The sequence below is a fragment of the Sciurus vulgaris genome (assembly GCF_902686455.1).
Source record: "Sciurus vulgaris genome assembly, chromosome: 10".
In the NCBI taxonomy this organism is placed as follows: domain Eukaryota; kingdom Metazoa; phylum Chordata; class Mammalia; order Rodentia; family Sciuridae; genus Sciurus; species Sciurus vulgaris.
Genome location: NC_136470.1, coordinates 47,670,893 through 47,690,774, shown reverse-complemented (window position 1 = coordinate 47,690,774; position 19,882 = coordinate 47,670,893). Strand labels below are relative to the sequence as shown.

At 34.3% G+C, this 19,882-nt stretch overlaps 1 protein-coding gene across 1 annotated transcript; it reads right to left on the bottom strand.

The window, feature by feature from the left end:
• Positions 1-9,266: 9,266 nt before the first annotated feature.
• LOC306637762 (olfactory receptor 5K1-like) lies at positions 9,267-14,700 on the bottom strand. Its single transcript, XM_079100553.1, has one exon. It carries the CDS (start codon positions 12,516-12,518, stop codon positions 11,550-11,552), a length of 969 nt encoding a protein of 322 aa, XP_078956679.1. The 5' UTR covers positions 12,519-14,700; the 3' UTR covers positions 9,267-11,549.
• Between the last annotated feature and the right edge of the window lie 5,182 nt (positions 14,701-19,882).

Below are 19,882 nucleotides of genomic sequence, written 5' to 3'. Positions count from 1 at the left end.
ACATGGGATATCTATTTATTTTTGTCATCAACTTGTTTCGTCAGTATTTTATGGTTTTCATTACTCTCATTCATCTCCTTGGGGAATGTTATCGTTTGGATGTGGTGTCTCCCAAAAGTTCATGTGTGAGACAATGCAAGAAGGTTCTGAGGAGAAACGATTGGATTATAAGAGTATTAACCCAATCAGTGAATTAATCCCCTGATAGGGATTAACTGAGTGGTAATTGAAGTGGTGGCTGGAGGAGGAGGGAATTGGGGCGTAGCTTTGGGGTATATATATTTTTATCTGGCTAGTGGGGAGTGGAGTCTCTCTCTGCTACCTTATCACCAAAATGTGAGCTGCTTCCCTCCCACCCCCTCCTGCCTTGATATTTAGCCTCACCTTGAGTCCCAAGGAGTGGAGCCCATCTTCTATGAAATAAGACCTCTGGAAATGATGAGTTCTCAAACTCTTCCTCCTCTACAATTGTTCAGGCAAGATCTTTTAGTCATAGCAGCGAAATCGCTGACTAAAACAGGTAAATTTAATCCCAAGTATTTTATTTTGTGATGCTATTTTTTAAGAATTCTTTTGTAGTTGTAGATGGACAGCATACTTTTTATTTATTTTTGTATGTGGTGCTAGGGATTGAACCTAGTGCCTCACACATGCTAGGCAAGTGCTCTGCCACTGAGCTACAACCCTAGCCCCTTTGTAATGCTATTTTAAGTGAGTTTATTTTATTTTTTTCCAGTTGTTAATGTACTGAAACACTATTGACTTTGTAAGTTGATTTTATATCCTGCAACCTTACGGAATGAGTTTGATAGTTCTAATAGTTCTTTGGTGGATTCTTTAGGATTTTCTATATATAAGATTATGTTGTCTGCAAAAAGATAATTGCACTTCTTTCCTTCTCTATGAATGCCTTTTATTTGCTGTTCCTGTTTGATGGCTCTGATTAGGACTGCCAGGTCTTTATTATATAGAAGTGGTGAAGGTGGACATTCTTGTCTTGTTTTTCATCTTTGAAGAAAAGCTTTCAGCTTTTTACCATTGAATATTATGTTACCTCTGGGCTTGTTATACATGGTCTTTATAAGGTTGGGGTACAATCTTTCTATATCTAAATTGTTGAGAATTTTATGAAATAGGTTGCATTTTGTCAAATGCTTTCCCTTTATCAAATAATTTTAATTTGCCATTCTGTTAATGTGATATACTACATTTGTTGATCTGCATGTGAATATTGCTTGCCTCCCAGGGATTAATCTCATTCGATCATGGTGCATGAAGTTTTCAAAGTGCTGGGAGAATTCAGTTTGGTAGTATTTTGTTGAGAATTTTTGTGTCTGTGTGCACAAAAGATAGTGGCTATAATCTTATTTCCAGGTACTCTCCTACTATGGCTTTTTTTATGGTAGTGGTGACCCTGTAAAAAGCAGTTGGAAGTATGCCCTTCCGTTTAATCTTCTAAGAGAGTGGTAGAAAGGTTGGCATTAACTCTTTCAAGTTCTTGGTAGAATTTATCATCAAAGTCATCAGGTTCTTGTTTTATTTTTCCATACCATTGGGATGTTTTGATTACTTATTCAATATCTTTATTCATTATTGATCTCTTCAGATTTTTAAAATTTCTTCAGGATTTTGATAAGTTATATGTTTCTAGAAATTTCTCCTTTCTTTTAGGTTCTCATATTTGTTTGCATACAATTGTACAGCTTCTTTTGCACTTCCGTGGTATCAGTGATAATGTTTCCTCTTTCAATTATAATTTTATTTTTGATCCTTCTCTCCTTTAATCTTCTAGATAAAACTTTATTGATTTTGCTTATCTTGCCAAAAGCCAATTCTTGGTTTTATTAGTCTTTTCTGTTTATTTTATTTTTATTTTTTTGCAGTGCTGGGGGTTGAACCCAGGGCCTCATGCTTTCGAGGCAAGCACTATACTAATTGTGCTATATCCCCAGCCCTTTTCTGTTTATTTCTGGTCTTAAATTATTATTTCTTCCTTTGATCATATTGGACTCAGTTTGTTCTTTTTTTAAATTCTCATTCCTTGAGGTGTAAAGTTAGGTTGCTTATTTGAGATCTTCTTGCTTATCATTAAATTTTCCCCTTAGAAATGCTTTTACTATATCCTACAAGTTTTGCAATGCTGTATTTCCATTTTTAATTATTTCAAGATATGTTAAAATTACACTTTGGATTTTTATTTTGGTCCATATGATTTTAGGACTGTCATCTAATTTTCACGTTTCTGTATTTTCCCATTTTTGTTATTGTTTTCTAGGTTCATACCTTTGTGATTGGAAAGACACTTGCTGTTATTTCATACTTCTTGAATTTGTTAAGACTGTTTTGTTACTTAACACATGGTCTGTCGTTCAGAATATATCACATGTAATTGTGAAGAATGCGTATAATACTGTTATTGGCTGGAATATTCTGTATATATATGTTAGGTTCTTGTGGTCTGTAGTGGTGTTCTAGTTCACATTTTCCTTATTGATGATCTGTCCATTGTTAAAAGTGGAATATTGAAGTCCCCTACTATTATTGTATTGCGTTCTATCTTTTTTCAGTTCCATTAATATTTATGTTCTCTGATGTATACACATATATTTACAATCATATCTTTTTGTAATGGCCACTTTATCATTGCGTAATGATTTTCTTTGTCTCTTGTGTCACTTTTGGACATTAAAGTCTATTTTGTCTAATAAAAGTATATCCACAATGCTATTTTATTACAATTTTTCCCACCTGTCTCTTTTTCAACCTATATGTGTGCTTAAAGTCAGTCTTGTATGGGGATCATATACTTGAATGTTTTTTTTTTTAAATTCATTTAACTACACTGTGACTTTTGTTTGGAGAATTAGAACTGTTCTTAATTATCGATAAGAAAGGACTTATTAATTTCGTTTAGTTGATTATTTTCTGTTTTTAGTTCTATTTTTCTTAACTTGATATCTTCCTTTTTGATTTGATTTTATTTCATAGTGGTATACTTTAATTCCATTCTCTTTAACTTTGGGGTATTTACTGCAGATTTTTTCTTTGTGCTTACTATGAGGCTTATGTGAAGTGTCCTCCACTTGTAGTGAATTATTTTTAGCTGATAGCAACATAACTTTAACCACATACAAACCCCCCAAATTTTATTTCCTCTTTCCCCAGCTATTTATTCTGTCAGTTACAAAGTTATTTTTTTCATATTTTTTTATATTCAAATCCAAAATTATAGCCATATTTTCTGCATACTTTAATCTTTTAATTTTATATTAGAGTTTAATTTATGCATCACCTTTAGAGTATAATTGTATTCTGAATTTAACTATATTCTTTAAGATTTTTTTCATCACATGTATTTATAGCATATGGTGAGATAATTCAATACATGTATATAATGTGTAATGATCAAATCAGGATAGTTGCATTTCTATAACCTTAAATATTTATCATGTTAGAAAACTTAAGACTTTAATGTTAGCTTCAAAATGAGTTTTATACTTTTATACATTTTCATTTTTTTAGGTAGCATCCTTTCATTTCGACTTGAAGAACTCCCTTTGGCATTTCTCATGAGGCAGGTGGAGAGATGATAAACTCTCCAAGTTTTTTTTTTTTAACTCCTCCTAATAAAGTCCTGATACCTTCTTGATTTCTGAAGAATAGTCTTTCTGAGCGTAGTACTTATGGTTGGCTGATTTTTAATGTCAGCACTTTGAATGTATCTTTCACTCTCTCATAGCCTGCTATAATACTGAGAATAATACTGAGAAATTGTGAATAGTCTTGTATATAACAAATTGTCTTCCTATTGCTGCTCCCAAATTTCAAGGTTTGCATTTGACTTTAGAGAATTTGATTATAATGTGTCCTAGAGAAGATTTCTTTATATTTAAAGTATGTGTGGTTCATTAGGCTTTATGGATCTGGATGTTTATTTCCATCTCCATATTGGGAAGTTTTCTATCATTGTCCCTTTAAATAAGTTTTGTGTACCTTTCTTTTTCTCCCCTCATTCAGGTACATTGGTTTGCTTGATAATGTCCCATAATTCCTATGGACTTTTTTTACTTTCTTATTATTTTTGCTTTTTGTTACTCTTCCTGGGTTTGGATCTAGGAATGTCCCCTGAAGAGCTCATGTGTTAGTCAGTGTATCTATATTCAGAAATAAAAAAAGAGTGAATTGTGAGAGCTATAACCTCATAAGTGGATTAATTCATTTGATGGATTAATAATTTGAATGGAATATTGATGATAACTTTAGCCAAATGGATCATATCATTGCTGGAGGAAGTAGGTCAGTGGGGGTGTAGTCTTCAACTATTATCTGTCCCTAGCATTCCCCAGCCCCCCAGCTTCATGGCTGCCATGAACTGAGCAGCTTTCCTCCACCATGTCTTTTGGCTATGCTGCTTTGCCTTACCTTGGGCCCAGAGCAATCAAGTTGGATGACCATATACCAAAGCTCTGAAACCATGAGTCCAAAATAAACTTTCTTCCTCTAAGTTTTTCTTGTCAGGTATTTTGGTCACAGTAATGAAAACCTAATAACACTTTGGGTAATCTTAAATGAACTGTCTTTGAGCTCCCTGATTTCTTCTTTTGCTTGATTGGGTATGCAGTCGAAGCTTTCTATGGAATTCTTCAGTGCAGTCATCTCAAGTTCCAGGATTTCTGTTTGGCTCTTTATTTACCGTTTCTATTTCTTTGTTATGCTACTCATTTTGTGCATTTGCTTTCCTGATTACATTTAAGTGTTTATCTGTGTTCTTTTGAATATTATTGAGTTTCTTTAAGATGATTATTTTGACATTTTTGTTTGGCAGTTTGTAAATTTCCATATCTGTAGGATTAATTACTGGTGCTTTATTTTGTTTGCTTGTTGATGGCATGTTTCCAGTTGTTCATCTTATTTGTGGCCTTGCACTGGTATTTGCACACTTGGAGAAGTGGTCATCTATTCGAGTCTTTATATTATGACTTCAACAGGAATACCTTTCAGAAGTCAACAAGTCCAGATTGTGGTTGGAACATCTGGTGAGATTCATGGATGAACTTGATGTCTATATCTGTGGTAGTTTGACTTGGAGCTAGTGTCTGTTGAATTAAGTGTGAATCTTGAGTCTATGAAGACTAGCCTGGATTCTCAGGGTGCAGGGGGTGGTTTCTATGAATGGCAGTTATGGGGTCCTGGCTGTAGCTCCTGGCCTTGTCTTTTGGACTGTATTTGCCTCAAGTTGGGTTGGGCATGGAAAATGGATCTGCTAAAGCTGGTCTGGAATCTGGGACTGTGGCTAGATTGTCACTGAATAATTGCAAACCTAGAAATATAGGGGCTTTGAGGTAAGCCTAAAGCCTGGGGTTGTGGAACTGACCTGGAGACTGAGTTCATGTGTATTGACCTGGAGTCTGAGGTTGTGGGGACCAGACAAACACAAAGGCTGACTGGAGGACTAGGGATACAGGAGCAGGTCAGGTACTGGGAAAGGCCTGAAGATTTGGGTCATGGGATTCAGTCTGGACTGGGGTCTTCAGGGGTTGGCCTGATGGGATGAATTTAAGGCTTGGGTTAGAAGGGTCACATGTAAATGAGCTGACTAGAAGGCTGGATCTGTGGTTGATGGCCCAGAATCTGGAGTCAGGGAGGCTTCCCAGACACTGAGTTCCATGGTAAATTTGGTTGATCATTTCAGTCTTCTTTCATCATGAAGCACCTATTTTCTCATAACTGTTACCCAGACATGAGGGAAAAGGGACACATGTCATATGAAATGATCTTTTCTAATCCTTTCGATTCATCTTTCCTTATTTCTGTGCTATGTTCAGGGTTTGAAATCTTTCAAATAGTTCCCTTAGCTTTTATGAGAATATTTTTATGCATGGATAGTTGCTCCAATAGATATTTCTGCCAGGAGACAATTGCTAAAAAGTTCCGTTCCATCATTTTGCTCTACCTCTCAGCTTTATCTTCTAACTCTTAAATTGATTTTTAAGAATTTCTGTTATTGTAATTTAAGAATTTAGTATATTTTTGTATTCTAAATGTTACTTTTATTTAGTTTCTTCTTATATTTTTAATGGCAGAATTTTCTATTTGATACAAATTATAATTCTTTGAAGTTTTATTTTTAACTGATTTGTCTCTTTTTTTCAAAGTTCATTTCTTCCATTTCCTTTCAGTGAGACATATGGAGCCCTTCTAACTCCAAGATTTTTTGTGGGATTGGCCTTGGCTATAAGGAATCTGTATGGCACTGAATTTTCCCCCTTCCAAATGCTTCTTTCTTTTCCTTTCTACAAGAGTTGTTATCAAGGGCATGGCCTTGGTAACATGTGCACACTACATTCTATCTTATAGCCTGTTTGTTTATAAATTCAGCCTGTGAAAATTAGTTTTGAGAGAGAGATTTGACCTAAGAGGGAGAACATGTTATGCTTTTCATTTCTGGTCTGGACTCTTATAGTGAATTTGAGCCCTTCAATACAGGGACATAAGTGACAGAAATTAACATTTTCATGATGTACCTACTGAGACAGTAAGCAAGAGCTAATCTACTTATGGAATGACTCATAGATTGTAGGTATAAAAAAGATGCTCGCTGATCATGCCTAGTATTGGACTTGTTGTGAAAATATATTTAGGTAAATAATAAAGTAATATATCATTTTAATATTTCAAAATGATTTTATGTGAATTAACATAAAACATCTTCTTGAATACAAATTTTATTCTTTCAAGTTGATATTAGGTCTTATTTAATTTTAATTTTCACCTGAGACCTACCTCAGTGGTTCATATATTATAAATCTCAAAAATAGGTCGGCTAAATGAAAGAATGAGACTTACACATATGGTAAAAGCAAAAATGAAGGAAAATATCTTCTGATTTGATTAAGGTCATTTAAAAACATGAAACAGGAATAGTCAAGAAAATGTTCATGTATTACAGTTAGTCTTGGGTGAAAACAGGAATTGCCATTTATCTGTTACTTTCCAGAAAATATAAGAAGAGAGCACATGGAAGAATTTGCACTTTTCTTGCTCAGCATCATAAGGAGATGGTCAAAAGCAGCATAAACCAGAGACTGGCCCTAAGAGGGACTTTGAAGGACTAATAGAGACTAATCTTGGCTAGTATGTAGAAAATCACATGATACTGGGTTAGGAAAAGTCAAGAAGGAAAGATTCTTATGTGAGTTGTAGGCTGTATGTTTGATTTTTAATAGTTTGATTAGTTAAGCAGTAAATATTTTACTTAAAAATATCTAAAAATAGTTTACTTTTGTTGTGAGTTATAAATAAAATTATTACAAAGATTTTTAAAAGTTTATGTAAAATTCTCTTTTGAAAGTTTTAAAATTTGTTTATCCATCATTCCACGGTTCATGGAATATGTGGTAAAGTTTCGATGATACTAGTAAAAGGTAATTTTTTTTTTTAGTAGTTGATGGACCTTTATTTCATTCATTTATTTATATGTAGTGCTGAGAATTGAACCCAGTGCCTCACATGTGATAGGCAAGTGTTCTACCACTGAGCCACAACCCCAGCCCATAAAAAGTAAATTTTTGAAGAAAGACACAACCTCTTCTAAATGTGACTGACTCATGAGGTATAGAAGATCAAATGAAGTTATGAATATATGTATTAAATATTCACATAAAATATTTTAAAATAAAGATTGTTTCTTTATTGTATAAATTTGTTGTTTGAATCTTAGCATACTTCTTTTCCTATCTTTTTTGCCATCGCATGTGCTACAGATAATTTTGTACATATTTTCTGAAGGACTGAATTAATCCAATATCAAGCATATACTTTTAAAAAATAAACAAATCATAACATCTGCATTTAATTAAAAGTTTGCTTAAATAAACTAATGATAACTCAAATTTATAGAAATAATTCAATATTATAAAAGTTTTAAGTTTTTGAAAGATTCATAGACTGGCAAATCTGGGGGTGGAATGAAATCTTTTATTTGTTCTGATATAAGAATGAGTTCATATTAAAACACATTTTTCCCCTATTCTACAGTATAGTCCCATCTAAGTAGGTTAAAAATGTAATCTGGGAGTTATATTAAATTAGAGAATTAAAGTTTCAACAGTTTGTGACTCTAGGATTATGACTTTAGAGGAGAACAGAAGACTGCCACTATATTCTGCTTCCCTAATGCTTCATCAACATTGCTTATAATATGACATTTAAACTTATGTCTTGAGATAGGCTCATTGATAAAGCAGACATGTCCCAAAGCAATGCCAACTTCAGAGCACTTTTCTTATTCTGAAAATGAGCAGGGATTGAAGACTAATATCATCCTAAGAAGAAAGACAGGGAAGGCAGTTAAATGGTGAGTCTATAGATGAATATGTAGAATATTCTGTCACCAAACTGCATACCAAGATAACTTGACAGTTCATCCAGATAACAGGAAATAGCAAGGAGTCAAGTAAAACTCTAATAATTAAAATGTATGAAGAAAGAAAGAGTTAGCAGCATTAGAAATAACTACAAAGTAGGTCAAGTGCCAATCTTTGCATGTATGATGAAACAATATGATACTAACTGATGAGCCACAGAGTGATTTTTACCACACAGCCCTCAACATGCCAGTCTCCAAAGTGTCAATGCTGCTAGGGATGTGTGAGAATTGTCATAATATATGAATATTCCTGAATAAGCTGACCGTACATAGAATTACTTTCCTTTGAACTATCCCTCCCTGCTTCACCTTAGTATCTGTCTTCACTCATTGTGACAAATGTGCTGCCCACTGATTTTCTGCATTAATAGTAAGCATTACAGAAATTCAGTATTAAGTGATCTTTACAAAGATTGAACAGATACTGTGAAGTTAATGAAAGTGATGTTGGAAAATTGCTTGAACAGAATGTATAATTCCATTAACAAATGATCTGGTATAGTTAGAACAATCTAAATGTGAATAAAAAACAAACAAACAAATGTAAGATGTTTAATACAGAATAGTTCATACAAAAAAGGAGTAAATGGGACCCTTGATAAAATTTGAGGAGCCTTTTTTTTTACAAAATTGATCCATTATTTTATTACTATTACCATTTCTTAAAATTAAAATTTTTAAGTTGGTGTACTTTAATTTAGAAAATAATACTCAGGAAAATACTTGACACTTTGTTCACTATTTTCATAGTTCATATTTGTTATTAAAACTATTTAATTAAATGCAAGATAAAATATTTATTTCCATATATTTTAGTTTTATTTTCAAGAAACTAAAGTCCTAAATAAATCTCTGCTTTTCTCTAATTACTATAAATTATTGGTCAATAATGTAAAAGGATTTATTTTGTGAGTTGTTTCTACTCTTACCAATAACTCTCAGATGAAGCCTGTGATTCTATTTTGAGCAAGTTCCTTCCCTCCCATTTCAGATAGCAGCAGAACAGTTAAAACTTCTTGCTAATTTAAGACATGAGACCAGAGGAGGACGTCAGTGTCAATCTAGATATCATTAGGGGAATAAAGATTCAATGAATTAGAAACAGTGGAACATCAGAGGGAAGAGTTGCTATTTGCTGAGATTGGGCTCTGAGACTTAAATAATCAGGGGGCATCCTGTGAATACAGATGGGTGACAATGAAACATTCAGAGAAATCTGGGGGACTATGAATAAGAGGGACCTCCTGAGAGGACCATGAAAACAAAACTCTGCATTTTACTGGTATTGCGTGTCATCTTAAATCCAAAAATGATGCCTTTTGATTTCTTCTGTACCTGGAAAGAAGGAGGTTAAGATAATTTACTCAGAAATTAGGGGGCAACAAGCTAGAAAGACCAAGACAGTAAACTTTTAGCCGAGTGAATGTGAGAACCTAGCCTGACCTCCAGGCTAGGAAAAATTAGTGCATCCTGGGGACTAGACATAGATGTGGATACCCAAAGTGGGAGTGGCATGAAGAGATAACCAGAGAGCCAACTAGGATTCAACATCTTGGATGATCACAGTTTGGACAGAGCTCATCTGTAACATGACACAGTCCATGCACTGAATGCCACAATACAGGGCAAGGACCTAAACTTACACACAATCACAAAAGGATAGAGATGAGGTTAGGAAAATCCCACATAGATGGGTTTAATTTGAATCAACCAAGGAAATCTTGAAATGTCTGTATATAAATGGAATGAGCTATGTTAGGTTTTCTTGGAACTTACAAAGAGAAACTGGGGGGTCTACATTTTTTCATTTATGAATTTGGGAATTGGAAATGTATTTTTTTCCCACTGCTTTTTCTCAACAATTTCAATATGTTGATTTTCCCTGTGACATCAGTCACTAGTGGGTGACTAGTCTGGGGCACTGCATCAATCTGACAATTGTCATATGGGAATTTAGATGTGACCTCGGAGCATCAAGAAAAGAGGTGGGAAGGGGAGTTTTTAAAATTTTATTTTATTTGTTCTAATTAGTTGCACATGACAGTAGAATGCACTTATATGATATGATTCCTCCTTGATCCAGAAGTTAGTAATTAAGATAATAACCATTGTTCTATGATTTGGCAAAATGAAAAGATGGTGTTTTGGTATTTGATATATCCTAGCACCTAGAATTCTGCTTCTACATAACTGGATCTGAATAAATAAATGGTGAGTGAATAATTGGAAGTAATTCTTTTATGATGTCCCATGAAGACCAATAGATTCCACCCACATTCTACAACTTCACATTTTGTGTTAAAAGGAAAGAGTTTTGGATGAGCCGTATCCACATTTTAGCAACCATATGTCCTCAGTGACTCTGTATTAGGCCATTGTAGTGTCCCACTATTGAATCCCTTTTCACCTCTCAAGTAGGGGGATGGAGAAGTTTAGTTTTAATGACAGTGGAGTTCCTAGAATGTGAAATGTCTTTTGACTCTTTGTCTAGAATTTTATGTTATTGTACCTCTTTAAATACACATGGAATAGATAGAACTGGAAGATGGGCATTCTGTGTTTAATCATTTAACCCTACAGTAACTTCAATTTGGAGATGTAATATTCACTTTTGTTTGTCATCTTCATTTCCTCTCTATTTCTATCCTAACTTCATTAGTGTCCTCTAAATTCTATTAAAACTGTTTCCTCAAAACTCACTTGCCAAAATTTTGATGTGCATAACTTTAAGTGATTTCATTGATTGAAGTTTCACAGGACCTTAAACTCTTTCAGCTTACCTGGAACATTCATGCTGTAAGTTATTGAAATGGGATAGTTATAAATGTGTATGCAACTGTCTTTATATTTCTTGAGTTTTGCTATTGTCTTTTGGGTTTGATCATCCTGGATTCTGACAAAGATATACTGAGCTTGACAACATACTAACATGTTAGTCTAGTGACTTCAAAGTTTGGTTTTCATTATTTTTTGTTGAGATTTAGCACAGTTTACTCTTTTTCATACATCATCCCATTTACATATTGTATTGAAATCTATTATGATAGATTAATAGCTTATGTCCACTTTATGAATTTTCTCTGTGTGATCTCATGTGGAAGGTTTTGATGCATCTAAATCATTAAGCTACAGTAGAGGTCATCTGTTTAAACTTTCTTGAGGTAATTATTTTTATCAGAATTTTTTGCAAGGCACTTTTTACTTCCTTATTTCTCAGGCTATAAATGAAAGGATTTAGTAAGGGAACTACTACTGTAAACAAAAGAGCAGCAGGTATATCTTTATCTCCTTCTTCAAGTAAATTTGGTCTAATATACATGAAGAAAAGAGATCCATAGAATAACGAAACAGATAAAAAGTGAGAGGCACAGGTGGAAAAGGCTTTGATCCTTCCCTCCTTAGATTTCATTTTGAAAACTGTAAAAACAATGTAGATATAGGAAATTAGGACACTACCTATCGTGAAGACTTGAATAGAGCCTGAAAAGATGAAGAGTATAAGTTCATTGACATACGGGTCAACACAGGAGAGTCTGTACAAAGGAAGAATATCGCAGTAAAAGTGGTTGATGTGATGAGACCCACAGAAAGCTAACCTCAGGAGTAGACCTACATGAATCATGGAGTGCAGGTTTCCAGCAATGAAGGCTCCTGTGGTCATCTGAACACAGAGTTTCTTTGACATCATGCTGTGGTACTGCAGGGGGCTGCATATGGCCACATAGCGGTCATAGGCCATTGCTGCTAGAAGAAAGCAGTCTGCAGTTTCCACAGTGCAAAGAACATAAAACTGTGCCATACATTCATAAAGGGAAATTTTTCTGTCCTCAGAAAAGAAGTTCTCTAGCATCTTAGGAGTAATAGCACAGGCACAACAGGAATCCACCAGAGCCAGGTTACCCAGAAAGATGTACATTGGTGTGTGAAGTTGATGCTGTGTGAAAATCAAGGCCACCAACCCTAGATTCCCCACCATGGTGATGAGATAGATGGCAAAGAACACCACAAACAGAAGGGCCTTCAGGTCTGGGTGGTCTGTAAATCCTGTGAGGACAAACTCATTTTTCATGGTATGATTTTCTTCAATCATTCCCAACTTCTGTGGGAAAAAAAAAAAAAAAAAAAAGTGGGATATAAGGTGCTAGTTTGCAGAAAGTCCAAAACACTATTGAGCTCTCTTTGGCTCAAAGGAAGAGAAGCATATTTCACAATGGCTCCACATTTCACCTGGACTTTGGTGAGTGCCTAGTTCTGAGGAAGAATCAACCTTTCCAGTATAAAACCTCTTTGATCACTTACTGAACATTTTCCCAGTCTGTTTTCAAGGACATTTACAATTGAATGCACAAGGATGGCTTCGAGTTCTTGAGGCATATTCAGGACCATGAACTTTATAATGGTTAGGTAAAACTGATTGATAATTCAAGTGTCAGCAATTTGTATCAGTGTTCCCAAACAAGTACAATGACCATATGCGTGGTGATTAAGAATGTTGTTGAAACTGGATGTGGTGTCACATACCTGTAATCCTAGCCACTCAGGAGGCTGAGGCAGGAAGATCATGAGTTCAAAGCCAGCCTCAGCAAAAGCAAGATTAGCAACTCAGTGAGACCCTGTCTCTAAATAAAATACAAAATAAGGTTAGGGATGTGACTCAGCGATAGAGTGCCCATGTTTAATCCCTGGTACCAAAGGGATTAAATGTTTAGAAAAAATGTTTAGAAGATTATTGTTGTTCATCAATGTTCATAGCAGCATTGTTCACAATAGCCAAAAGGTGGAAATGACCCAAATGTTCATGTACAGATGAATGCATAAAATATGGTATACATATAAAATCAAATATGCTTTAAAAAGAATAAAAGTTTGATATGTTACCACATTGATAAACCTCCATGCAAAGTGAAATAAGGCAGATACAAAGGACCTGTATGATTTCATTTACACAAGGCATGAGTAAATTTATAGAAGTAGAATATAAAGTGTTAATTTTCAGTGGAGGTTTGACGGGGAGCTCTGTTATAATGGTTACCGAGTTTCAATTTGGAAAGATGGAAAAGTTCTGGTATAAGTAATGGTGATACTTGTACAATAATACAAATGTAATTAATGCCATTGAACTGCACAGTCAAATATGGATAAAATGGCAAATTTCCTGTTACATATATTTTACTACACTAAAAGTTAAGGATTATTTTCATTTGCATATTCTAAGTAATTTATTATCTCTAATAATATTAAAATATATGGTTAAAATTAAATGCTTTGGGGAAAAGGGTGGCTATTAAAAAAGTATTTAATAACAGGGGATGGGCAGGGAAAGTGCTATAAATTAAAACAGGGAAGACAGAGACAGGAAGGAAGAGGGAAAAGAAAGGCAGTTCAAAAAATCTTGTAGATTATTTATAATACCACTTATTAATGCAGTGTAAAATTATTCACATGTTCATGTTCATGTACACAAAAAACTTAAATGCTATTAAAAGAAATGTGAGAAATCCTAAGGGTTAAAAATTGTTAAATTCATATATATTAAAAAAATCATGAATAAAATCAAATGTCAAACACAAATGTGGATATTATTTGCAGTATGTAGAATACTTCTCTAGTTTTTTCTATATAAAGTTGTATAAATCAGTAGGAATAATTAGTAGAAAATAGATTAATGGCAGAAACAAAACTCTCAAAGGAAATGCAACTTTTTAATATATCAAAAATGTTTTCCTTCATTATTAATAGAGAAATATCATTTGAAACAGCTATGTGAGCATATTTATTTTGCCTAACAATGTAGCAAGATTTTAAATAATGATAATATTCAATGTTCTCTGTAACAATGAAATTGAATTCTAATTGCTTTTCTGGTTGTTATAGACGTTGGAGGAAAATTATTTGGTAGTGGATTAATGAAACTTAAGTGTTTATCCTCTAAAAATGTTAAGTCTATCAGAAATAATCAGAAACTCAAGGTTCACATATAATCATGTCTACTGCAATCTTTACAATGTTGACCAAAGCAAAATACCTAAAAGATCAATATGGGTAAGTAAAAGTTAATCATCATTTGATGGTATGTTGTACAATCATTAAAAATTATATTTACCCAGAATACTTGTTGTAATGATGTAATAAGTACAAAATACTATGTGAAAAACAAAACAAAAAGTTTTATATGCAGAATAATTCTAATTTTCAAATAAGTACCTATAAATATAAACTAAAGGTAGCATGAAAACACATCAAACTGTTAATTCTAGTTTTCTCTGTTGAGGAAAATAATATTTTCACTTTTTTGTATTTTCTTATTTCAAATTCCCTATGATTACTATTACTCTTATAATCAGGAAACAATTTTTATTCAATAAATAAAATAGCATGCTCCTAGTCTCCTTGTTTTATAACTGACAAGGCCACAGTAATCACTGAGGGCCTGACTAATGTCTGTTGTGCTTTAGGGTTACAGTACTGCATTTATCTCAAACATTCAGGGATTTACTCACATATTGTACTAATGCATTCTTACGGTCACTTGCTTCTATGAAAAGCTGTATCTTTGTTGTCGCCTTTTACTCTTCTCAGTGTCATGTGCTTCTGTGGCATTCTTAGATTTTCTGGTACTTACATTTATTGAAATTTCAGGATATTTTGAAAGCTTCCTTTTTCTACTCATTAGATATATCTTTATAGACAGAGTTCTTATTTATTGAGGAACATTTTATTTCAATTTAAATTACTTTAAGTACTTTGAGAATCATTTATTCACCGACCTGATATTTATTATATATCCGCTCTGTTCTACCTGCATTTTTTTACACTCACTGTTGCCTCTTTTAGATATTTCCAGGTAGATAGTTTTCCTGATAGGCATTGACTCCAGCTATGCTCCAAATTTCAAGAACAGAGGAAAAATTGTTTTGGAAAGACATTGGACTATCTCTTTTTCAGTTTCATGATAATATTGCTTGTAAATCTCAGATTACTTGGGAACAAGAACTTAAAGAACATCACCAGGAAAAGAAAATAACATTTATAATCTATGCAATATGAATCTTTTAAATTAAATGTTACTTTTGCCAACTTTAAGTCACTTAACATAACGATTTCCATCAGTTTTCCAAGTTGATAATAATTGATTAAACAGAAATAAATTTTACATTTATACTTAATTGCTCTAACAATCAAAAGACAAACTAGAATCCTCTGTAATATTACATTGAGAGTTTAAAAGACTGTATTGAAATGATAGTCCTTGCTCATATAATTTGTTTAGCATATGAGGAATGCCCAACACAAGACCTTTAAATTCTACTTCATTGTAAAGGCTAATAATCCGTTTTAACATGTTGTAAACTACATTATTCAAAGAAGTTTCAAAAACTTTATTATTGTATTCTGTTATTATCGTCAGTATGTTATAATTTGTTTTTTGGTAAATTTGGGTTCCTCTTGAATTCAGAAGTGAGGCAAATGAGTGGCAATTATCTAGTATGACACAATAAAGTTTAGAGTACAGGGAAGAACCTTAAAACATTTAAAAAAATTAAAATTGCAAGGAAAAAAATCTTGTAAGTAACTTAGAGGAATAAATATTTCAGAGATTAATATTTTAGCAAAAATATATTTTAAATTCTTTCTCACCTGAATTTCCCTGATGAGAGTTTTATAGAGGCAAGTTGGTCACCTAATGTTAGTTTTTAAAGCAGGTCCAGCAATAAAAAAGTATCTTCTTAAATATTTAGGAGAATATTTCTGCAAAGAGGCCAATGATAATATTTATGTGATTGGTAAAACATGGTTCAAATACTCAGAATAATTCTAAGGGGATTTATTTGACATTGACATCAGAGCACAGCATGGGAGACCCAATCTTCTGTACATCTGAGGCATACTAAATTGGAATAATTAAATGTGTCCTTTGAGATCTAGAGAGTAAGGCACATGACGATTTCTAAACTAATGGGCCATGTTTTGATTTTAATTTGAGCTTGTCCTATTTATCCTTGTCACCAATCTGAATATAGAATACCATGCATGAAGGAAAAGTTCCTAATGGAGAAAGTGGTAACTGAGTTAGGATTGGTTGTTTCAGAGGAGAGAAGGCATGGTATGAGTTGGAAAGTATAACCTTTCTCATCTCTCTCTTCTTAACTGTTTTTTTTTTTAGTTGAACATGACAGTCAAGTCCACTTTGATAAAATTGTACATGCATGGAATATATCTCATCTCTTTTTAATGACATAATACAATTTCTGAAATCTTTCTTTGAAATTATAAGAGTCTTTTTTTTGGTCCCAGGGATTGAACCCAGGGATGTTTAACCATTGAACCACATCCCAGACCTTTATTTTTTATTTTGAGACACAGTCTTTCTAAGTTGCTTAGGGCCTTGCTAAGTTGATGAGACTGGCTTTAAATTTGTCATCATTTTGCCTCAGGCTTCTGAGCTGCTGGTGTTGCAGGCATGTGCAGTTGAAATGATAATATTCTTGATCTTATACCTTGGTTACTAAAATAATCTTTACATCTTTGTTACTCCTTAGTACCTATCAAACTCAAGTATCAATTTATTTGGTTAATTACTGGATAGCTTTCCATCATTGTAACGGATACCTGAGAAAATCATCATATAAAGAGAAAAGATTTATTTTTTCTCCTGGTTTTGGAGGCTACAGTCTCTGACTGCTTTGCTATGTTGCTCTGGGCGCTAGTGAGGCAGCACATCGTGGCAGAAGCACGTGACCAAGCAAAGCTGCTCACCTCATAGCTGCAATGCAAAAGAAGGAGAGGATGTGGTGGGATTCACCATCTCCTTCACAGGCATGCCCCCAGTGACCTACAGATATCCCACTCGTACCCACCACTTAAAGGATCCATCACCTCCCAATAATGCCAGAGAACAAGACTTTAACATATTGTCCATTTAAGACCCAAATGATTGCAATTGCTTATCTTGATTTTTCCGGTCTTCATCCTTTGAGCTTGCTTTGTCCTCTTGTATTCTGCACTCCCCTTGTACTATCCCTGAGTCCAGCACCTCTATTTTTGGTTCTCTGATAATTCACTTTCATTCTTCATTTTGTGCCTTTTGCTTCATCTACATTTTCGTTCTTTAATAAATATTTTTTAGTTGTAGGTGGGCACAATTCCTTTATTTTATTTATTTATTTATTTTTACCTGGTGCTGAGTGAACCCAGTGTCTCACATGTGCTAGGCAAGTGCTTTACCACTGAGTCACGACTCCAGCCCATCTACATTATCTTTACTATGTCTCTTTGTCTACCCGAATTGTATGTCCCCACCTCCCTTTAATGGTCAGATTCGGTTTACCCCCCTTCCCTAGGACAGACACATCTGTGTCTTTTTCAATCCAAGCCCTTGTTACCCATATAACACATCTCAGATCTCAATATTTGCCTTGAGTGGCCCTATGACGTTTCATGAGTGTAAGTCTTGTTCTCCCTCAGCTTGATTACCACTTCATTGATAGCAGGAACAATGAGGTATTCTCTGAACAAAGTAAAGAACAAAGCGAGATAAGTTTCCTACCCTTGGAACTTAAATTCTAGAACAATGTGATTATTCAAGTGAGGACCATATATCAGATAATGCAGGAAAAGGTCTTTGCTGAGATAGCATTATGGGGCAGCTTTCTCCTGTAATGACAGCTAGTCATGAAGGGAACCACGGAAGAAGATGAATGCTGTTCCCAGCCGCCTATTCTACTCTTATCTATGACCAATGTGGACTCTATTGAAAGATTTATGGGAGTCAGCTCAAATGATCACTTCCTAATCTTACACATTTATGAAACTTTTTGCATTTACTGAAAAATTTTTAAAAGTCCTCATATTAAGAACCATAAATCTGCTATCATTTGGTAATGCACTTATACAAAAAATACTGTATCCTGCCTATTATTTGCCATTCTATTCTTACACTACTTTATTATAGCCTGATAGAGGAGATTAGGGAAACAAATATAAATAAATACATGAATAAGAAAGGGAAAATAAAAAGAAAAAAATCAGTAAACCCTATGCCAAGGTCAAAAATAGGGAGATGTGATAAAGATTGGGAGTTATTTTAAATCAGATAATTGTAAAAACTTAGGTCTCTTAAGATTTTGTGGTCCAAAACATGTTAGAAGATCTGCCATTCCATGAGTATGAATTTTAATGTTTGTCATTCATTGTAGGCCATTGAAGTTTGGGGATTTTTACACAAGGTTTCTGTGCAGAAGTTAATCAAACAATCATGGAAAGTGTGAATAAAAAAGACTGTAGGAGAACATGAGTAACAAGAAGCTAGTTATGGTGATTTGGTGAAGAACATGTTAGGTACAAGAAGAGGTAGTGAAAATCGCTTAAGGCAGAAATAAGCTATGCAGGTTTGTGAAACCCATAAAATGTGCAGTCGGGTGGTTGGAGATAGATGGAAGACTTGATCTCATAGAATTTGTTGTAGGGAACATTCCTCAAGCTTATCTGACAGCAGTCACTGACACCATGGTCTAAGTAAGCCAAATAGTCTGAACAGAGAAACTGAGGTAATGGTAAAGACTCACCATGGAATGAAGGTCTTTGCAGTTGCTGAGGCTGAGTCTGAGCTGAGGGGAGGCCTCATCTGTCATGCATCACAGAAAGCTGTGATGTGATGCTGTGTGCAGGAGCTTTGCCATTCCCCTAGTCCTTTGTCTCAGATCTATTGCTGGGCAGAATTGCTTAGGCATGCTTGGTTTGTTTACACTACCTGGACCCTCGACATTATAGTTCACCTATAGGCTGACTCTGTTATAGTTTAACAAGCATGTTAACCTGATTGGATAATGTGTCTATATATGTCCTGTGCAACCCTAAATAAAATTAGATCCGTGCCTTCAGAGCTCGATCTCCAGTGCCTGGGTAAGCGCGCTGGGTAAGGCTAAGAAGGGTAGGCATCGTTGGTCCTCACCCTCAGCAAACCTGTCTCTGAACATCTACAATTTGTAACAAAAAATATGGAGTCTGTGTTTTATTTTCAGATCAATAAGAAACCCTGGGAGGATGTATGCATTTCCTGTTGCTGCTAAAATATGTTATCTCAAATTCAGTAGCTTAAAACAACACAAATTTATTACCTCCCAATTTTGTAAGTTATGTCTGAAATGGTGTCAATGGGCTAAAATCAAGGTGTGGACAGGGCTTTTCTAGTTCTACAGCTTGGTCTCATTCCTTGGTTCATGGCCCCTTTTCATCTTCAAAGATGGCTAGCTCCATCTTTCTCACATTGTATCCCTCTATTCCAACTCAACTCATTCTGTTCTTAATAGGTAGTGTCATATATTAGGCCCACCTGGATAACTTCCCAATTTTAAATTCAGCTGATTAACCACCTTAATTCCATCTGCAACCTTTATTTTGTCATGCCACATATCATAACATATTCATAGCATCCACAGATTTGTATGAGGTTAT